This window comes from Pelobates fuscus, chromosome 4 (assembly GCF_036172605.1).
Source record: "Pelobates fuscus isolate aPelFus1 chromosome 4, aPelFus1.pri, whole genome shotgun sequence".
Classification (NCBI taxonomy): domain Eukaryota; kingdom Metazoa; phylum Chordata; class Amphibia; order Anura; family Pelobatidae; genus Pelobates; species Pelobates fuscus.
This window is the reverse complement of record NC_086320.1, coordinates 15,698,480-15,717,860: the sequence shown is the minus strand read 5'-3', so window position 1 is coordinate 15,717,860 and position 19,381 is coordinate 15,698,480. Positions and strand designations below refer to the sequence as shown.

The 19,381-nt window shown below is 49.1% G+C and overlaps 1 protein-coding gene across 1 annotated transcript in view; it reads left to right on the top strand.

The window, feature by feature from the left end:
- LOC134609301 (polyunsaturated fatty acid lipoxygenase ALOX15B-like) overlaps positions 1 to 19,381 on the top strand; it is a 39,924-nt gene that overhangs the window by 12,658 nt on the left and 7,885 nt on the right. Inside the window, exons 7-10 of the mRNA XM_063452980.1 lie at positions 16,034 to 16,177; positions 16,305 to 16,508; positions 17,886 to 17,972; positions 18,271 to 18,440. Of these exons, the coding sequence (XP_063309050.1) occupies positions 16,034 to 16,177; positions 16,305 to 16,508; positions 17,886 to 17,972; positions 18,271 to 18,440 (605 nt within the window). The remainder of the gene's footprint in view (positions 1 to 16,033; positions 16,178 to 16,304; positions 16,509 to 17,885; positions 17,973 to 18,270; positions 18,441 to 19,381) is intronic.

The following is a 19,381-nucleotide window of genomic DNA, read 5'->3' as shown; positions in this document are numbered from 1 at the left end:
GAGCAGAATAGGGACTGTTCCTCCTACATAGGGTCACTTGGCAGATATGGATTGACACCTGTCCTCAGAGACCCTGATACACTGACAGAGCAGAATAGGGACTGTTCCCCCTACACAGGGTCACTTGGCAGATATGGATTGACACCTGTCCTCAGGGACCCTGATACACACTGACACAGAGCAGAATAGGGACTGTTCCTCCTACATAGGGTCACTTGGCAGATATGGATTGACACCTGTCCTCAGAGACCCTGATACACACTGACACAGAGCAGAATAGAGACTGTTCCTCCTACATAGGGTCACTTGGCAGATATGGATTGACACCTATCCTCAGAGACCCTGATACACACAGACACAGAGCAGAACAGGAAATATTCACTAAATGCCAAACATTGTTATACAGGGGGATATTCAGTAAATAAGGAAAAGGGGGGGGGGCTACTCTCCTCCCCCCTTACCCCCACCCCTGCGCGGTGGGTGGGGGCCATAAAACTTCTCACGACTCAGTTTCTTTTGGCACAGGTTGCAAATGGCGTCGCTGTTGTCAGAGGCAGACACACAAAAAAAAAGTCACACTGCTGAGCTCTGCAATGACTGCATTTTGGTGGTGGACACTGCATGCATTGATTGGCGTGCTGTCGGGCTGACCCCGGGTGCCGATGCATGCTGTCTGACTGTGCCACTAGCTACTTGCGACGACCTCACCCTGCTTCCAACTTGTCTCCTCCTCCTCTCTGTCTCCCCATCTGAACTTTCGCCCTGTTCTTCTTCTTGCTGAGCGGGCACCCACGTGACATCCATGGACGCATCGTCATCATCAACCGCTTCACTTGTACCTGACAACTCAGCAAAGGAAGCAGCGGCGGGTACAACATCATCATCATCATCACACCGTACGTCCATGTGTGTAATGCTGCCTGACTGAGACATATCCCTGTTATCTACATCCTCTGGCAATAATGGTTGCGCATCACTCATTTCTTCAAACGGATGTGTAAATAACTCCTCTGACAGATAAAGTGAAGTGGCTGTGGTGCTAGTGTTGGTGGCGGCAGGCGGGTGAGTGGTATCTTGAGAGGTGCCTGAAGCTAAGCTGGATGGTGTGTCAAGGTTCCGAGCGGAAGCTGTAGAAGATTGGGTGTCCTGTGTTAGCCATTCAACTATGTCCTCAGAACTTTTCAAGTTCAGGGTACGTGGCCTCTGAAAACTGGGCATTATTCTAGGGCTAAAGGGAATCGCAGCACCACGACGGCCCCTGCGTAGTGTTGTCGCGAACCCGAAATTTTCGGTTCGCGAACTTCCGCAAATGTTCGCGAACCGCCATTGACGTCAATGGGCAGGCGAATTTTAAAAACAGGGACTCTTTCTGGCCACAATAGTGATGGAAAAGTTGTTTCAAGGGGACTAACACCTGGACTGTGGCATGCCAGAGGGGGATCCATGGCAAAACTCCCATGGAAAATTGCACAGTTGATGCAGAGTCTGCTTTTAATCCATAAAGGGCAGAAATCACCTACCATTGACACCTGTCCTCAAAGCCCAGCCCTGGTACACACTGACACAGAGCAGAATAGAGACTGTTCCCCCTACATAGGGTCACTTTGCAGATATGGATTGACACCTGTCCTCAAAACCCCTGATACACACTGACACAGAGCAGAATAGGGACTGTTCCCTGTCCACAGAGACCATGATACACACTGACACAGAGCAGAATAGGGACTGTTCCCTGTCCACAGAGACCATGATACACACTGACACAGAGCAGAATAGGGACTGTTACCCCTACATAGGGTCACTTGGCAGATATGGATTGACACCTGTCCTCAAAACCCCTGATACACACTGACACAGAGCAGAATAGGGACTGTTCCCCCTACATAGGGTAACTTGGCAGATATGGATTGACACCTGTCCTCAAAACCCCTGATACACACTGACACAGAGCAGAATAGAGACTGTTCCCTGTCCACAGAGACCATGATACACACTGACACAGAGCAGAATAGGGACTGTTACCCCTACATAGGGTCACTTGGCAGATATGGATTGACACCTGTCCTCAAAACCCCTGATACACACTGACACAGAGCAGAATAGGGACTGTTCCCCCTACATAGGGTCACTTGGCAGATATGGATTGACACCTGTCCTCAAAACCCCTGATACACACTGACACAGAGCAGAATAGAGACTGTTCCCTGTCCACAGAGACCATGATACACACTGACACAGAGCAGAATAGGGACTGTTCCCCCTACATAGGGTCACTTGGCAGATATGGATTGACACCTGTCCTCAAAACCCCTGATACACACTGACACAGAGCAGAATAGAGACTGTTCCCTGTCCACAGAGACCATGATACACACTGACACAGAGCAGAATAGGGACTGTTCCCTGTCCACAGAGTCCATGATACACACTGACACAGAGCAGAATAGAGACTGTTCCCCGTCCACAGAGACCATGATACACACTGACACAGAGCAGAATAGGGACTGTTCCCTGTCCACAGAGACCATGATACACATTGACACAGAGCAGAATAGAGTCTGTTCCCTGTCCACAGAGACCATGATACACACTGACACAGAGCAGAATAGAGACTGTTCCCCCTACATAGGGTCACTTGGCAGGTATGGATTGACACCTGTCCTCAAAGCCCCTGATACACACTGGGGGGAGCTACAGTCCTCCCCAACCCCTGCGCGGTCGGTGGGGGGCATAAATCACAATGGGGGGGCCTACTTTCCTCCCCCCGACCCCCATCCCTGCGCGGTGGGTGGGGGGATTAAATCACAATGGGACGGACCTACTGATAGGAGTGGAGTATTGTTCATATCAGTTTAATACCTTCTGCGTCTCCTATCAGTGGACGTGTAAATGGCAGAGATTTTTAATTGTTGAATCACCTCCCCTTTTTAGGCCAAGGTGGGAAGATGCTTAGACCACTGGTATATTGGTGCCATCTTGGAGGATTTTAATTTTTGGTTTGGTTTTTGAAGCCACAGTGCTGCACCAGTGGGCCTAAAAATTAGGCATGTACACATGCCTGAAAAATTTGGTATTGTTGCAGCCGCTGCTGTAGCAGCGGCCAGAAAAATTGTTTGTTTCACAGGCAGAAAGTGCCCTAAAACATGGCGGCTTGAACCCTAGTTGGTGGCGGATAAGTCACGCAAGTCAAACGTCATTCAGAGCTAAAATACAGCAGCGTGTGGACCATTTTTAGCCCAAGGCAACTCATCTCATCAGGCCTTTTTTAATCGAATGTATCGCCCAGTGTCAGTCCCTTCAGGATCCATCCCTCATTCATCTTAATAAAGGTGAGGTAATCTAGACTTTTTTGACCTAGGCGACTTCTCTTCTCAGTGACAATACCTCCTGCTGCACTGAAGGTCCTTTCTGACAGGACACTTGAAGCGGGGCAGGCCAGAAGTTCTATCGCAAATTGGGATAGCTCAGGCCACAGGTTAAGCCTGCACACCCAGTAGTCAAGGGGTTCATCGCTCCTCAGTGTCGATATCTGCAGTTAAGGCGAGGTAGTCTGCTACCTGTCGGTCGAGTCGCTCTCTGAGGGTGGATCCCGAAGGGCTGTGGCGATGCATAGGACTTAAAAAGGTCCGCATGTCCTCCATCAACAACACGTCTTTAAAGCGTCCTGTCCTTGCCGGCGTGGTCGTAGGAGGAGGAGGAGGATGACTTCCACCTCTCCCCCTGTTAGATTCCCGTTGTGCTGTGACATCACCCTTATACGCTGTGTAAAGCATACTTTTTAATTTATTTTGCAAATGCTGCATCCTTTCTGACTTGTTGTAATTCGGTAACATTTCCGCCACTTTCTGCTTATACCGGGGGTCTAGTAGCGTGGACACCCAGTACAGGTCATTCTCCTTCAGCCTTTTTATACGAGGGTCCCTCAACAGGCAGGACAGCATGAAAGACCCCATTTGCACAAGGTTGGATGCCGAGCTACTCATTTCCGGTTCCTCCTCCTCACTGATGTCATTGAAGGTATGTTCTTCCCCCCAGCCACGTACAACACCACGGGTACCAGATAGGTGACAACGAGCACCCTGGGATGCCTGTTGTGTTTGGTGTTGCTCCTCCTCCTCCTCCAATCCTCCTCTGACTCCTCTTCCTCACAATCCTCTTCCAGCGTTGCCGCAGGTCCAGCAAGCGATGCTGATAAGGCTGTTTCTGGTGGTGATGGTGACCACAACTCTTCCTCTTCCTCTTCACGCTCATCTACAGCCTGATCCAGCACTCTTCGCAGGGCACGCTCCATGAAGAAAACAAATGGTATGATGTCGCTTGTGACGAACCCTGCTACCTAGACCTGTATTGCGGGTTCATCTGTTTCCATTGGATTCGTGGATTTCCTGTCCGTACGCTGTTGGTTTTTCGTTTCCTAAAGTACCGAGTAAAACTACCGAACATCGGCCACCCAGGAGAGGAGTGTGCGGCTCATTAACACCTTGACCACAAATTAGAACGCTGTGGTTAACCGCAAACACCTCTCCATTCCATCGTACGGGTGGTCGCCGTTCGTATGCCGACCACGAGGCGGCGGCCATTTTGGACACGAGGCGAATCAGCGGTGTTCGGTGCAAAACCCATGGATATAAAACGGACTCTTTATCTACCGAACACCGCTGGAGACGGCCGTCTCCCCTTCTATTCCCTTGGAGGCATACGAACACTGTCCCGTTCGGGGGTTTTCGTCATCCGTATGAACTTACCCAGATAGCCGTCCCATGGAGTCATTCGTACACCGAAAGACTTATGAGAGACTTTGACTCCATGGCGATTGGACTGTGTACTTCGGATCTGAGCGCTATTCGGCAGGAACATGCCCTCAGATTTAGGCTATCTGGGGATACGTTGCACGAACACTATATCTTCGGTACTTCGGATTTTATGTATTTTATTGCATTTTGTGTGTTGTGTTTAAAATGGCGATGGTTCCTATCCTCGGAGTTAATTAGGTTTCTCCCTAATTATCTCCGGGATAGGCAGAGATGTATTATGGGTAAAATGGGGAGGGCTTGTGTTATAGCCACTGCGATTGGCTACTGTTTAATATATTTTACAGTCTTCCACCAGGTCCCCTAGGGGAGTGTCTACCTGGTGGAGACCTGCATAAATACTGGGCAGGTAGCCCCCATTAAACACATTCTGCTTGACCTTCAAAACGGAGCTTTGTCTCGTTTGTGGAGGGATTGACTATTGGGACAGCGTTTTCGTTTATTTCTAGCTGTGGAAGGATTTCGGATGGATTGCTGATCGGGAGAGACCGTGTTCGTATGCTCCGGTCGGGAGTCTTATGATCGGTTATGCTGGAATTGCATTTCAGGAGAAAGGGGACTATCGGCTAAACGGCGGCTTCACTCTCCAGGCGGCGAGTGTCGTAACAATTGGTGGCAAGCGGTGGGATGGCGTCCTAGTGCGAGGAGAAGCAGCTCAGAGACACCAGTAACTTGTGGAGTTGTGCAGCGTCCCTATCTTCAGCAACATAATGGAACCAGCAGTGGCTACAGCAAGCATGGCGTATAGCTACTCCGTACTAGAGTTTGGCACGATGGTAGGGTTGCGCCTGAAGTTTTACGGACCCAATCCAGAGGAGAAATACGTGCGGTTTGTGTGGGACATGGTGACCCGGAACCTACAACACAGGGCGTTGAGGGAAGGCCAGTGGGCACGTTGGGAGAAACTCCAGCCACAGGTAGAGTGGGACGAGGAAGAAACCGAGGTGGCCGGTGGAGATGGGACCGAGGTCTCTCTACCGGCCCTACAGGGATGCTGGGCACCCGGCCCAGATCCCCAGCGGCAGTATGTTTTACAGGGAGGGGAGACAGTCGGTCTCACTCCCCAGCGGCAGAATGTGTTATTGGAGGAAGAGACAACCGGTCTCCCTCCCCAACAGCAACCAGAGGTACCCGAGGTAGAGGACCTCATAGACTGGTCCTGGGAGGACCCCCTGCAGGCAGGTGGAGATGGGACCGAGATCTCTCCACCGGCCCTACAGGGATGCTGGGCAACCGGCCCAGATCCCCAACTAGAGCTGGAGTTACAGAAAGTGGAGAGCATCGACCTCCCCCCCCAGCAGCAGCCGGAGTACCAGGGGGAGGTAAGTGATATTTCTCCTCCCCAGTCAACTCCTTTGTTCCCTGACCCCCCAGCAGAAGAGCTGGCAACTGGGCAGAGCACCGCTGGCCTCTGTCCTCCCTTGTTTCCTTCCCCTGAGCCTGACTTTCTACAGGCTGCCTCAGCGGAAGAGCTGGCAACTGGGCAGAGCGCCGCTGGCCTCTGTCCTTCCTTTTTTCCTTACCCTGAGACTACCCCAGCTCTGACCCCGGAGCAGAGCACATCGGGCATCTGGCCCCCAAGTACTCACAGCCATTTGCCCAGCAAGGCCGAGGGTGCCACAGTTTCACCCCACAACTTGGGACCTACAGGCCAGTATGACTTATTGTTGGGGGGCTATTCTGTGAATTCTTTATTGTGGGGGGGCTACACTGCTAAATTTGTTTTGTGGGTTAGACCCTCTGTGAACTATGTACCGGGGGTGGGCCATTCTGTGAATTCTTTATTGTGGGGGGGCTACACTGCTAAATTTGTTTTGTGGGTGGGCTACTCTGCTAATTTTGTTTTATGGGTGGGCTGCCCGACTAATCTAGGTACTGACCGGCAGAAGGTCAGGTACCTGGTTAGTCTACCCCCGAATGGGAAGATATGTAGCGAAAGCCACTTCGCCACTGTGTTTTGGAGGGGGCTGCTTGCCCGCCTCTTACCGTGTGACTACGGTCCCTGGGCGATTTAGCCCTTTATGCACGGTATTTGGGCATACTGTGTTTTATCGTGCGGCTACTGGCCCTTTAAGCACAGTGAATGGACTTTTATTGTACTGTGCTGGCCTTTTAAAAACAGTGTATGGACATACTGAAACTTTTTGGACACTTCCTCTTCCCCTCCCCCGGATCCATTGTTCTCCAGCAGGGTGTTGTCCCAGGGACAAGGAAAAGCCATGCTTGCAAGTGAAAACAAAGGACTTCGACCTAACCGTTAAACCCCTGAACCTATTCAAGTGAATTTTGGATATGTTTGTCCCCAAGTTATACTGGTTAAAATAATATAAGTTTTATGTATGTACGATGTTAACTCACAAAGTTATAAAAATGTATAAAAAGTGTAACTTTTCAGCTTGGAGATAATTGAGTAGATACAGTAATTGACTCAATTATCTCCTAAGCAGAGGGGAGGAATATGCTGGGTGTGTTTCTATTGTCCCATTGTGTCTGATTGGCTGCTGTACTTGCATTGTATGTGTTGTAATGTGTTTATTGGTTGTTCTGCAAAACCCTGTGAGCAGTACTAGGTTTTGTGGATTGTGAATAAAAAGGGCTGCAAGCTAGCAGCCAGAGAGTTCTATTTTTACCCTCAACTTGAGTCCTGTCTCTTATTGGGGGAATCTGCTACAAGGGATTGCTATGCTAGGCATATTCCCTTGCTATAATCACTGAGCTCTTGTAAGAGCTTGTTCCTGCTTCGTTCTGAAGGGAGATAGCTGCAGCCTGCGGTGCTTATGGTGTCTGGTGGAGTGCTTGGAGTCCTCTGGAAGCGCTAGGAGCATCTTTCAACGGAGGTACCCAGTCGGGGTGCCAGGCGATCCGTTACATTGGTGGCAGCGGTGGGATCACCCAAAAGGTAGGCTTATGTCGATGCCTATTATTGGGGAGCCCTTTGCCCGCATAGCCGTTGATATTGTGGGTCCACTGGCCAGGGCTAGTCCATCTGGTAAGAAATACATTCTCACCGTGGTGGACTATGCCACTCGCTATCCAGAGGCAGTAGCGCTGTCTAACATAGAGGCAGAGACAGTTGCTGACGCCCTGGTTAGGATTTTTACCAGGGTCGGGTTCCCTCAAGAGATTCTCTCCGACCAGGGAACCCAATTTACCGCTGTGCTCACCCAGCAGCTGTGGAGGGTATGCGGCATTAAACCGATACTTAGTTCCCCATACCATCCACAGACTAACGGTCTCTGCGAGCGATTTAATGGCACCCTCAAACAGATGCTGAGGACCTTTTCTGACACTTGCCGAGACTGGGAGCGATTCCTGCCTCATCTGTTGTTTGCCTACAGAGAGGTGCCCCAGGAATCTACTGGGTTCTCCCCCTTTGAGCTGCTTTATGGGAGAAGGGTCCGCGGACCTCTAGATCTCATTAGAGGCCACTGGGAGGGGGAGACGGAGCAGGAAGGTACCCCCATAGTACTGTATGTTCTGGAACTTCGGGACCGCATGGAGAAACTGTCTCTGATGGTAAGAGAGAATCTCCAGGTGGCCCAGGGGAGACAGAAGGAATGGTACGATCGGGGTGCCCGACAGCGAGTATTCCAGGTTGGGCAGAAGGTACTAGTGCTCAAACCTGTGAAGGCGAACAAGATGCAGGCATCTTGGCAGGGCCCGTATAAAGTATTAGCCCAGGTGTGCGATACTACGTACCTTATAGCCAGCTGTTCAGACGACAGGATCCAGCGATCCTTTCATGTGAACATGCTAAAGGAGTATCAGGAACGACCTGAGGATGTAGCCGCAGTGTGTGCCCCCGCTGCAGACGATACCGAAAGCTTACCCTTACCCGACCTATTAGCCAGAGGTGCCCAGACGGATCTGACCGAGCTCGTACAGCTAGGGGACAGGTTAAGCCCCGCGGAGAAGGAACAGGCGAAACAGCTTCTGTGGGAGAAGCAGGCGACGTTCTCCCAAGAACCCGGCTACACTACCCTAGCTGTACATAAGGTAGAGACCCCTGGACAGAACCCCTTACGACAACCCCCTTACCGTATCCCTGAAGCAGTCCGAGAAGGAATGCGGAAGGAGATAGAGGAGATGACCCAGCTTGGGGTCATCGAGCACTCCGATAGCCCTTGGGCCTCCCCTGTAGTCCTGGTGCCTAAGAAAGATGGGACCACCCGGTTCTGTGTGGACTACAGGAGGCTCAACGAGCGGACCACCACTGACGCCTACCCGATGCCACGGGTAGACGAGCTATTAGACCGCATTGCCAGGGGACGCTACCTGACCACCATAGACCTGTGTAAGGGCTACTGGCAGATTCCCCTGGCCAAGGACGCCATCCCCAAGTCGGCCTTCGTCACCCCCTTTGGCTTATACCAATTTAAGGTTATGCCATTTGGGATGAAGAACGCCCCAGCTACCTTCCAACGGATGGTGGATAGGCTCCTTGATGGCTTCCAGGAATTTGCTTGTGCATACCTGGATGATATTGCGATCTACAGTGAGTCCTGGGAGGAACACCTGGTACACGTAGGGGTAGTGCTGGATAAAATTCGGGCTGCTGGCCTGACGTTGAAGCCAGAGAAGTGTCATCTAGGCATGGCTGAGGTACAATACTTGGGTCACAGGGTGGGGTGTGGGAGCCAGAGACCAGAGCCGGCCAAGATAGAGGCAGTAGCGAACTGGCCCACACCTATAACCAAGACCCAAGTATTGGCCTTTCTAGGGACTGCAGGATATTACAGACGCTTTGTCCCCGACTATAGCTCGATAGCTAAACCCCTGACAGACCTGACTAAGAAGAACCTCCCTAAGCAGGTCCTGTGGTCTCCAGCTTGTGAAGCTGCGTTTCGAGCACTTAAGCAGGCCCTCGTGAATGCCCCTGTCCTGGCTGCCCCCCTGCCTAACAAACGTTTTCTCGTCCATACAGATGCTTCCATGTATGGACTGGGGGCTGTGCTAAGCCAGGTCGGGGAAGATGGAGGAGAACACCCTGTCGCATACCTCAGTCGAAAGCTGTTACCCCGGGAAGTGAGTTATGTGGCAGTGGAGAAAGAATGTTTGGCCCTGGTCTGGGCATTGAAGAAATTGAGCCCCTATTTGTATGGACAGGAATTTTCCCTTATCACGGACCACAATCCCCTTGTTTGGCTTAACCGGGTCTCGGGAGACAATGGTAGACTGCTGCGGTGGAGTTTAGCATTACAACCATATAACTTCACCATCAGCTACCGACCCGGTAAGCAGAATGGGAATGCAGATGGGTTATCCCGGCAAACCGACGTCCTTGCTACTTCCTAGTCCGGTCATCCCCACGTTGACCCGCTAAAGGGCCAAGCCGGGTCTGCCGGAGTGTTCCACAAGGGGGGAGCCGTGTGACGAACCCTGCTACCTAGACCTGTATTGCGGGTTCATCTGTTTCCATTGGATTCGTGGATTTCCTGTCCGTACGCTGTTGGTTTTTCGTTTCCTAAAGTACCGAGTAAAACTACCGAACATCGGCCACCCAGGAGAGGAGTGTGCGGCTCATTAACACCTTGACCACAAATTAGAACGCTGTGGTTAACCGCAAACACCTCTCCATTCCATCGTACGGGTGGTCGCCGTTCGTATGCCGACCACGAGGCGGCGGCCATTTTGGACACGAGCGAATCAGCGGTGTTCGGTGCAAAACCCATGGATATAAAACGGACTCTTTATCTACCGAACACCGCTGGAGACGGCCGTCTCCCCTTCTATTCCCTTGGAGGCATACGAACACTGTCCCGTTCGGGGGTTTTCGTCATCCGAATGAACTTACCCAGATAGCCGTCCCATGGAGTCATTCGTACACCGAAAGACTTATGAGAGACTTTGACTCCATGGCGATTGGACTGTGTACTTCGGATCTGAGCGCTATTCGGCAGGAACATGCCCTCAGATTTAGGCTATCTGGGGATACGTTGCACGAACACTATATCTTCGGTACTTCGGATTTTATGTATTTTATTGCATTTTGTGTGTTGTGTTTAAAATGGCGATGGTTCCTATCCTCGGAGTTAATTAGGTTTCTCCCTAATTATCTCCGGGATAGGCAGAGATGTATTATGGGTAAAATGGGGAGGGCTTGTGTTATAGCCACTGCGATTGGCTACTGTTTAATATATTTTACAGTCTTCCACCAGGTCCCCTAGGGGAGTGTCTACCTGGTGGAGACCTGCATAAATACTGGGCAGGTATTCCCCATTAATCACATTCTGCTTGACCTTCAAAACGGAGCTTTGTCTCGTTTGTGGAGGGATTGACTATTGGGACAGCGTTTTCGTTTATTTCTAGCTGTGGAAGGATTTCGGATGGATTTCTGATCGGGAGAGACCGTGTTCGTATGCTCCGGTCGGGAGTCTTATGATCGGTTATGCTGGAATTGCATTTCAGGAGAAAGGGGACTATCGGCTAAACGGCGGCTTCACTCTCCAGGCGGCGAGTGTCGTAACATCGCTGATGGTGCCTTCGTTGCGACTGACTAGGTTTGTCACCTCCTCAAAAGGACGCATGAGCCTACAGGCATTGCGCATGAGCGTCCAGTAACGTGGCAAAAAAATTCCCAGCTCCCCAGAGGCTGTCCTAGCACCCCGGTCATACAAATATTCATTAACAGCTTTTTCTTGTTGGAGCAGGCGGTCGAACATTAGGAGTGTTGAATTCCAACGTGTAGGGCTGTCGCAAATCAAGCGCCTCACTGGCATGTTGTTTCGCCGCTGGATATCGGCAAAGTGAGCCATGGCCGTGTAGGAACGCCTGAAATGGCCACACACCTTCCTGGCCTGCTTCAGGACGTCCTGTAAGCCTGTGTACTTATGCACAAAGCGTTGTACGATCAGATTACACACATGTGCCATGCACGGCACATGTGTCAACTTGCCCAACTTCAATGCCGCTATCAAATTTTTTCCGTTGTCACACACCACTTTGCCGATATCCAGTTGCTGCGGAGTCAGCCACTTTTCCACCTGGGCGGACAGGAGTGCTTGTCCGGTGTGACTCTCTGCTTTCAAGCAAGTCAAACCCAAGACGGCGTGACACTGCTGTATCCGGGATGTGGAATAGTACCTGGGGAGCTGGGGGGGTGCCGTTGATGTGGAGCAAGAAGCAGCGGCACAAGAGGACTCAGCCGAGGAGGTTATGGAAGAGGATGGAGTAGGAGGAGTAGAGGAGGTGGCAGCAGGACTGCCTGCAATTCGTGGCGGTGTCACCAACTCCTCTGCAATGCCACGCATTCCTTGCTTGTCAGCCATCAGCAGGTTTACCCAATGCGCAGTGTAGGTGATATACCTGCCCTGACCATGCTTTGCAGACCAGGTATCAGTGGTCAGATGGACCCTTGCCCCAACACTGTGTGCCAGACATGCCATGACTTCCTTTTGCACAATCGAGTACAAGTTGGGGATTTGTGAAAAGAAATTCCGGCCGGGTACCTTCCACTGCGGTGTCCCAATAGCTACAAATTTTTTGAACGCCTCAGACTCAACCAGATTGTATGGTAAAAGCTGGCGGGCTAATAGTTCGGACAAGCCAGCTGTCAGACGCTGGGCAAGGGGGTGACTTGGTGACATTGGCTTATTACGCTCAAACATGTCCTTGACAGACACATGACTGTGGGCAGATGAGCGGGAACTGCTCAAGGCGGGAGACGGAGTGGCGGATGGTTGAGAGGGGGCAAGAAGGACAGCAGTGGTTGACGTGGCTGAAGATGCTGGACCAGGAGGAGGATGGCGGCTTAGAGTAGGCGTGCTGCTTGAACTCATGTGTTGATCCCATAGGCGTTTGTGATATGAGATCATGTGCCTATGCAAAGCAGTTGTACCTAGGTGGGTGTTGGACCTCCCACGACTCAGTTTCCTTTGGCACAGGTTGCAAATGGCATCGCTGTTGTCAGAGGCAGACACACAAAAAAAATGCCACACTGCTGAGCTCTGCAATGACGGCATTCTGGTGGTGGACACAGCATGCGTTGATTGGCGTGCTGTCGGGCTGACCCCGGGTGCCGATGCATGCTGTCTGACTGTGCCACTAGCTCCTTGCGACGACCCCCCCCCTGCTTCCAACTCGTCTCCTCCTCCTCTCTGTCTCCCCATCTGAACTTTCGCCCTGTTCTTCTTCTTGCCGAGCGGGCACCCACGTGACATCCATGGACGCATCGTCATCATCAACCGCTTCGCTTGTATCTGACAACTCAGAAAAGGAAGCAGCAGTGGGTACAACATCATCATCATCACACCGTACCTCCATGTGTTTAATGCTGCCTGCCTGAGACATATCCCTGTTATCTACATCCTCTAGCAATAATGGTTGCGCATCACTCATTTCTTCAAACGGGTGTGTGAATAACTCCTCTGACATACCAAGTAAAGCGGCTGTGGTGCTAGTTTTGGTGGTGGCGGCAGGCGGGTGAGTGCTATCTTGAGAGGTGCCTGAAGCTAAGCTGGAGGAGGATGGTGCGTCAAGGTTCCGAGCGGAGGCTGTACAAGATTGGGTGTCCTGTGTTAGCCAGTCAACTATGTCCTCAGAACTTTTCAAGTTCAGGGTACGGGCTTCTGAAAACTGGGCATTATTCTAGGGCAAAAGGGAATCACAGCACCACGACCACGACGGCCCCTGCGGGGTGGCCTGCCTCTGCCTGTCATTTTTTGGGGGATTAGTGGTACTATGCGTGCAAGCTACTGTGAGACCAGATATGATTGGCAATGTGAACTGGAACAGTTCTGCAGAGCACACGCTGAAGGAAGGACTGACAGAGCCGCTTGAAGACAAGTAACTGCTATTCAATCTAGAACAGTGAAAAACTAATTTTGGTTTTAAAAGCACGCTATAGAAACACCAGATATGATTGGCAATGTGCACTGGAACAGTTCTGCAGAGCACACACTGTAGGCCTGAGACACCCGCTTGAAGACAAGTAACTGCTATTCAATCTATAACAGTGAAAAACAAATTTTGGTTTTAAAAGCACGCTATAGAGACACCAAATATGATTGGCAACTGTCAAAGCACGCTGGAACAGGTCTACAGAGCACACGCTGAAGTAGGCCTAACACCCAGACGCTTGCAGACAACTAACTGATCTTCTATTACAGTGAAAAAAAATGATTTCTTTAAAATCTAAAGCTTAAGCTATTGTTAAAACAGATATGAGTGGTGGCACTGACTGTGCAAATGGGCAAGGCATCCAACCTGACACAGAAGCTGGCAGGCAGGCAACTGCTCTTCTATTACAGTGGAAACAAAATTTTGGTTGTAAAAGCATGCAATAGAGACACCAGATATGAGTGGCAACTGTCAAAGTACGCTGGCAGGGTTGTGCAGGGCACACGCTGAAGGAAGGCCTGACAGAGCCGCTTGAAGGACACTGACTGTCTGCTATTAGCTTACACTGGAAACCTTTTTTCTTTGTAAAAGCACGCTAAAGAGACACCAGATATGATTGGCAACTGTCAAAGCACGCTGGCACAGGTCTGCAGAGTACACGCTGAAGTAGGCCTGACACCCAGACGCTTGCAGACAACTAACTGCTCTTCTATTACAGTGAAAAAAAAAAATATTTATTTTAAATGTAAAGCTTAACCTATTGTTAAAACAGATATGAGTGGTGGCACTGGGCAAGTAGGCACAGTATCCAATGTGAACCTCACACAGAAGCTGGCAGGCAGGCACCTGCAAATACATTACACAGGAAAAAAAAAAAAAGCAGCCTGATGTTATAGCCCTAAAAAGGGCTTTTTGGGGTGCTGTCCTCACAGCAGAGATCAGATGAGTCCTTCAGGATTGTAGTGGACACTGAATACCCTAGCCTTGCTATCAATTTCCCTATCTAATCAGCTAAACTTTCCCTCCTCTCACTAAGCATGCAGCTTCAGAATGAATCAAAAATGGATGCTGGGAGGGAGGTTGGAGGGTGTGGAAGGGAGGGAGTGCTGCTGATTGGCTGTAATGTGTCTGCTGACCGAGAGGCACAGGGTCAAAGTTTGCCCAATGATGACGAATAGGGGGCGGATCGAACTGCGCATGTGTCCGCCCGCCGCGGCGAACGCGAACACGCTAATTTCGCCGGGAACTGTTCGCCGGCGGACAGTTCGGTACATCACTACCCCTGCGGGGTGGCCTGCCTCTGCCTGTCATTTTTTCTGATTAGTGGTACTATGCATGCAAGCTACTGTGAGACCAGATGAGTGGCACTGTGCACTGGCAGAGGTTGTCGGAGTACACGCTGTAGGCCTGACACACACGCTTGAAGACCACTTACTGCTATTCAATCTATAACAGTGAAAAAAGTTTTTGGGTTTTAAATGCACGCTATTGTGACACCAGATATGAGTGGTGGCACTGGGCAAGTGGGCACAGTATCCACTGTGAGCCTGACACAGAAGCTGGCAGGCAGGCAACTGCAATTAGATTATACAGGAAAAAAAGCAACCTGATGTTCTAGCCCTAAAAAGGGCTTTTTGGGGTGCTGTCCTTACAGCAGAGATCAGATGAGTCCTTCAGGACTGTAGTGGACACTGAATACACTAGACTAGCTATCCATTTCCCTATCAAATGAGCAGCAGCTACACTTTCCCTCCTCTCACTAAGAATGCAGCTTCAGAATGAATCTAAAATGGATGCTGTACAGGAGGTGGGAGTGTCTGGAAGGGAGGGTCTGCTGCTGATTGGCGCACAGGGTCAAAGTTTACTCAATGATGGCGAATAGGGTGCGGATCGAACCGCGCATATGTTCACCCGCCGTGGCGAACGCGAATTCGCTATGTTCGCCGGGAACTTAGCCGGCGAACAGTTCGGTACATCACTAACATAGACTGTCTAAACATTTATTGTATACACATTACGGGGAGTATTATTGCTGTGGAGCTCTGTTATATACCAACAATATAGAACTCCTGGAAAAGCAATATTGGGATACAAAAGATATGGACACTTGGGAGGTTGGGGCGTACAATCCCTGAGAAATTGGTGTCTATGCATGCTTGAGTTTGTTGCACCATAGAGCTGTGTAGTTAATAGAGATGTTTGGTAAATTGGGTATGTGTGGGATGTTTGGCATGGTGGTGGTTGGTGCTAGGAGGGCTTTGGAACATGGATTTTTTTTTACCACCTTTTATGGGTTATGCCAAAGTTGGGGGCTTTATTCTGTTAACGTACCAGAAAGTCCTAAAATGTTTTGGATCTACCCGGCTTGGTGTATGTTTTTACAGAATAGAAATATCTTCCTAGCAGACTATAAGATTCTAGATGGAGTCCCTGCCAATACCATTAATGGCAAACCGCAATACCTCACTGCTCCTCTGTGCCTTCTGTGGAAAGATTCTAAGGATCAACTCGTCCCAATAGCCATCCAGGTAAATCTCCATCTACCCAGTAAAAATTATACATTCCATGCAGTACTAAAAATAAACAGCTTAAACCTTTGAGAGAGAGAGTTGCCTTTATAATAGCAGGCTTTAATAATGTCTCCTGTGTCACCAGCTGGGTCAAACACCTGGACCTCAAACCCCTATCTTTCTACCAAATGACCCAGAGTGGGACTGGACGCTTGCCAAGATATGGGTGCGCAATGCTGATTTTCAGGTGCATCAAGTGAGGTTTCATATACTCCTCACCCACCTGCTTACTGAGGTATTCTACATTGCAACCTGCAGACAACTTCCTATGGGACATCCAGTATACAAGGTAACGATCGTCGGTCCAAGGAACAATCCGACATTGTTGGACCCCATGCTGTTACTGTGAGAACATTATGGAGTTGTTGTATTGGCACACTTATGAAATAACCTTATTTATCCTGTCCATTCGAATAATCTTAATAAAAACTAAAATCCGTTTTGGATATAAAGCGTTTTACAGCTGACAATAGGGAAATTTTAAGAAATCCTCTGCACCAAAAACACTTTCTGAAGCTGCTGGAATAGGTATTTAAGCACCTGAACACTTCAGTCTGACACAATGGTTTATCAGTTACAGTACTGTGTACATTTTTGTAAAATCACCCCGTGTGGTGGTCCATTAGACTCCCCATTCCACTAAGATGATTTCATCTCTGCACCTTCAGTGTCATAATGCACCGCTCCTCTTGGCTTTGGAGAAAGTTTTGGGGTTGTCTCTTGCTTGGCAGGAGTGCCTGTGTAGTATTAAGTACATCTCTGAGAAACATTTGAATGGACAATAGTAATAAACATTGTTGGGAGCATTTTTACATCTGTCCAATCCAGGGGTCCTCAAACTCCAGCCCCTCAGATGTTGCTGAACTAAAACTCCCATGATTCTCTGGCTATCTATGTAATTCAAAGAATCATGGGAGTTTTAGTTCAGCAACATCTGGAGGGCCACAGTTTGAGGACCCCTTGTCCAATCCATTGAATCTCTCTCCATGCATTTGTACACCTATCTATGGTATTCCTGTTTAAGTCAACCGGCAAATTTATGTATCATTGTTTAAAATGTTTGCAATGCCTTGGGATTCTCAGAGGCTAACTCGGGTCAATAAAATATTGCTCTTAATGTTCCCATAGCAACAGAGTCTTTAAGCAGGTAAATTATGCAACATTGCTTATTCTAGATGTCCTACCAATGGCTGCACAGCTGTATGACTAACACTTTATAGAACAACTTTAGCTCCCAAAGATTATAGGTAATTCTTGTTAATGGACTATATCCTCCTGCTTGGGGGACTAAACAAAAAACCTGCCTGGGATTTCTACACGTAGCCACCAGTATTGCTGTTAGATCACCTCTTTCAAACACTGAAGTAGAGCCACTTAAAGGCACACAAAGTAATTTTACCACTTTAACCTGGCTCCCTTCCAAAGTAGCCAAACTGTTAAAGAATGAATGTACTACTTACCTAGGGTCGGCTTTTAGTAATGGTGCTTTATTTTTTTTAATTTTTTTTTTGCTTTCCTGAGAAGTGCATTTTCCCACAATACAGAGATCAGATGAGTCCTTCAGGACTGTAGTGGTTCATGGTTTAGAATTGTTGTTTTTTTTTTTTAATACCTTATGCTGTGACTTAACTTCTCTCCCTGTTAAATTTAACTTTTCTCTTTTTAGCTCATTATCCCTTACCTTCGTTTTATCTTGGAAATAAATCCCCTTGTTAGAAGTCAACTTATCGGTCCAGGAGGCCTTTTTGACCAGGTAAGTCCTCTCCATGGTCATGGCTCTGCCTGTAAGAGCCAAGAAGCATTGTCCCTTGTGGTGGTCTAGCTAGGATTCTGCTGAATCAAGAACACACGATTAAGAATAACCTCTTCAGGTTAAAAGCATTTTGATTTCTTGCACAATGGCATCCTACTGAAATGATATCGCTAATGCTTTTGATCTACATAGTACCAGCAATGTACCTTCCTGTGACCTGTAATACACATTGCCATAGTACAAACCGGTTTTAATCACCCAAATAGTGGGTCGTGAGATATATATTTTCTTTCTTCAGACTGTTGCTATTGGAAATGAAGGATTGCCAGTTCTCCTAAGAAAAGCAACAGAAGACTTGACTTACAGCTCCCTGTGTCTCCCTGATGATATCCAAACCAGAGGAATGGAGGCTATCCCAAATTACTATTATAGAGAGGATGGTATGAAGATATGGTCTGCCGTGGAGAGGTAGTTAAAAATCAAGACCTGTTTGCATTGTATAGCTTTTCAGATAAGTATGCAGAGCTAACGTTTTTCTATTGGTATTGCCTTTCCAACAGTCAGGCACAGGGAAATGAAGAAGACTCTGTGCCTTCCTTATTGTATGAGCACTGTACTTGCATACTGTAACGGAGCTCCGTGTACTCCGACCGAGTACCCTCCGTTGATGGATGCTCCTAGCGCTCTCAGAGGACTCCAAGCACTGCAGACGACACCACAACCACCGCAGGCTCCACAACCGCCGTAGCTTAACTGGAGCCGCGCCGTCTTCCTTCCACCCTGGATTGGCTTCTGTCCTCCAGGACCGTGTGGGAAAGACCTCTCCTCCAGGATAGCGTAACAGGAACAAGCTCTTAAAAGAGCTAAGTGATTAAGAGCTCAGGGGAATATGCAGCGCATAGCAATCCCCAGTGTGATATAGCAGTTCCCTCCAATAACGAGACAAGGCTACGTATTGAGGGTCAGAAGAGGTCTGAGATGCTGGAACACCCAGACTGGCTTTTATTGAGGTTACATGCAAATAGGACACTCCCAGGGGGAGGCATAAAATCACCAATCACACATCTGGTGCAGCCCACATGTTCCCTCCCCTCAGATAAACAGTTAAACCAATTATTACATACAATAAAAATACAGTTTTTACACACACACTGTAACTTTAAAACCATACATTCAATTTCAATAAAAGTTGCATATTCAGACTCAGCATACATCAAACATAAACCCTTCCAAAAATCAGCCAAATCCCTCCAGTGGATCAAAAGTTAGCTGGAAGTACTTTATGACCGACCGCAAGCATAATTTCCTGCCCAAAACAGTTCCATAGATTTGGGCTGTGCGGCCGATCAATTTCATGCCGAAAAACGACTAAGTCCCATTTCGAACGGGAGCTGCAAGTTCAGTATGGG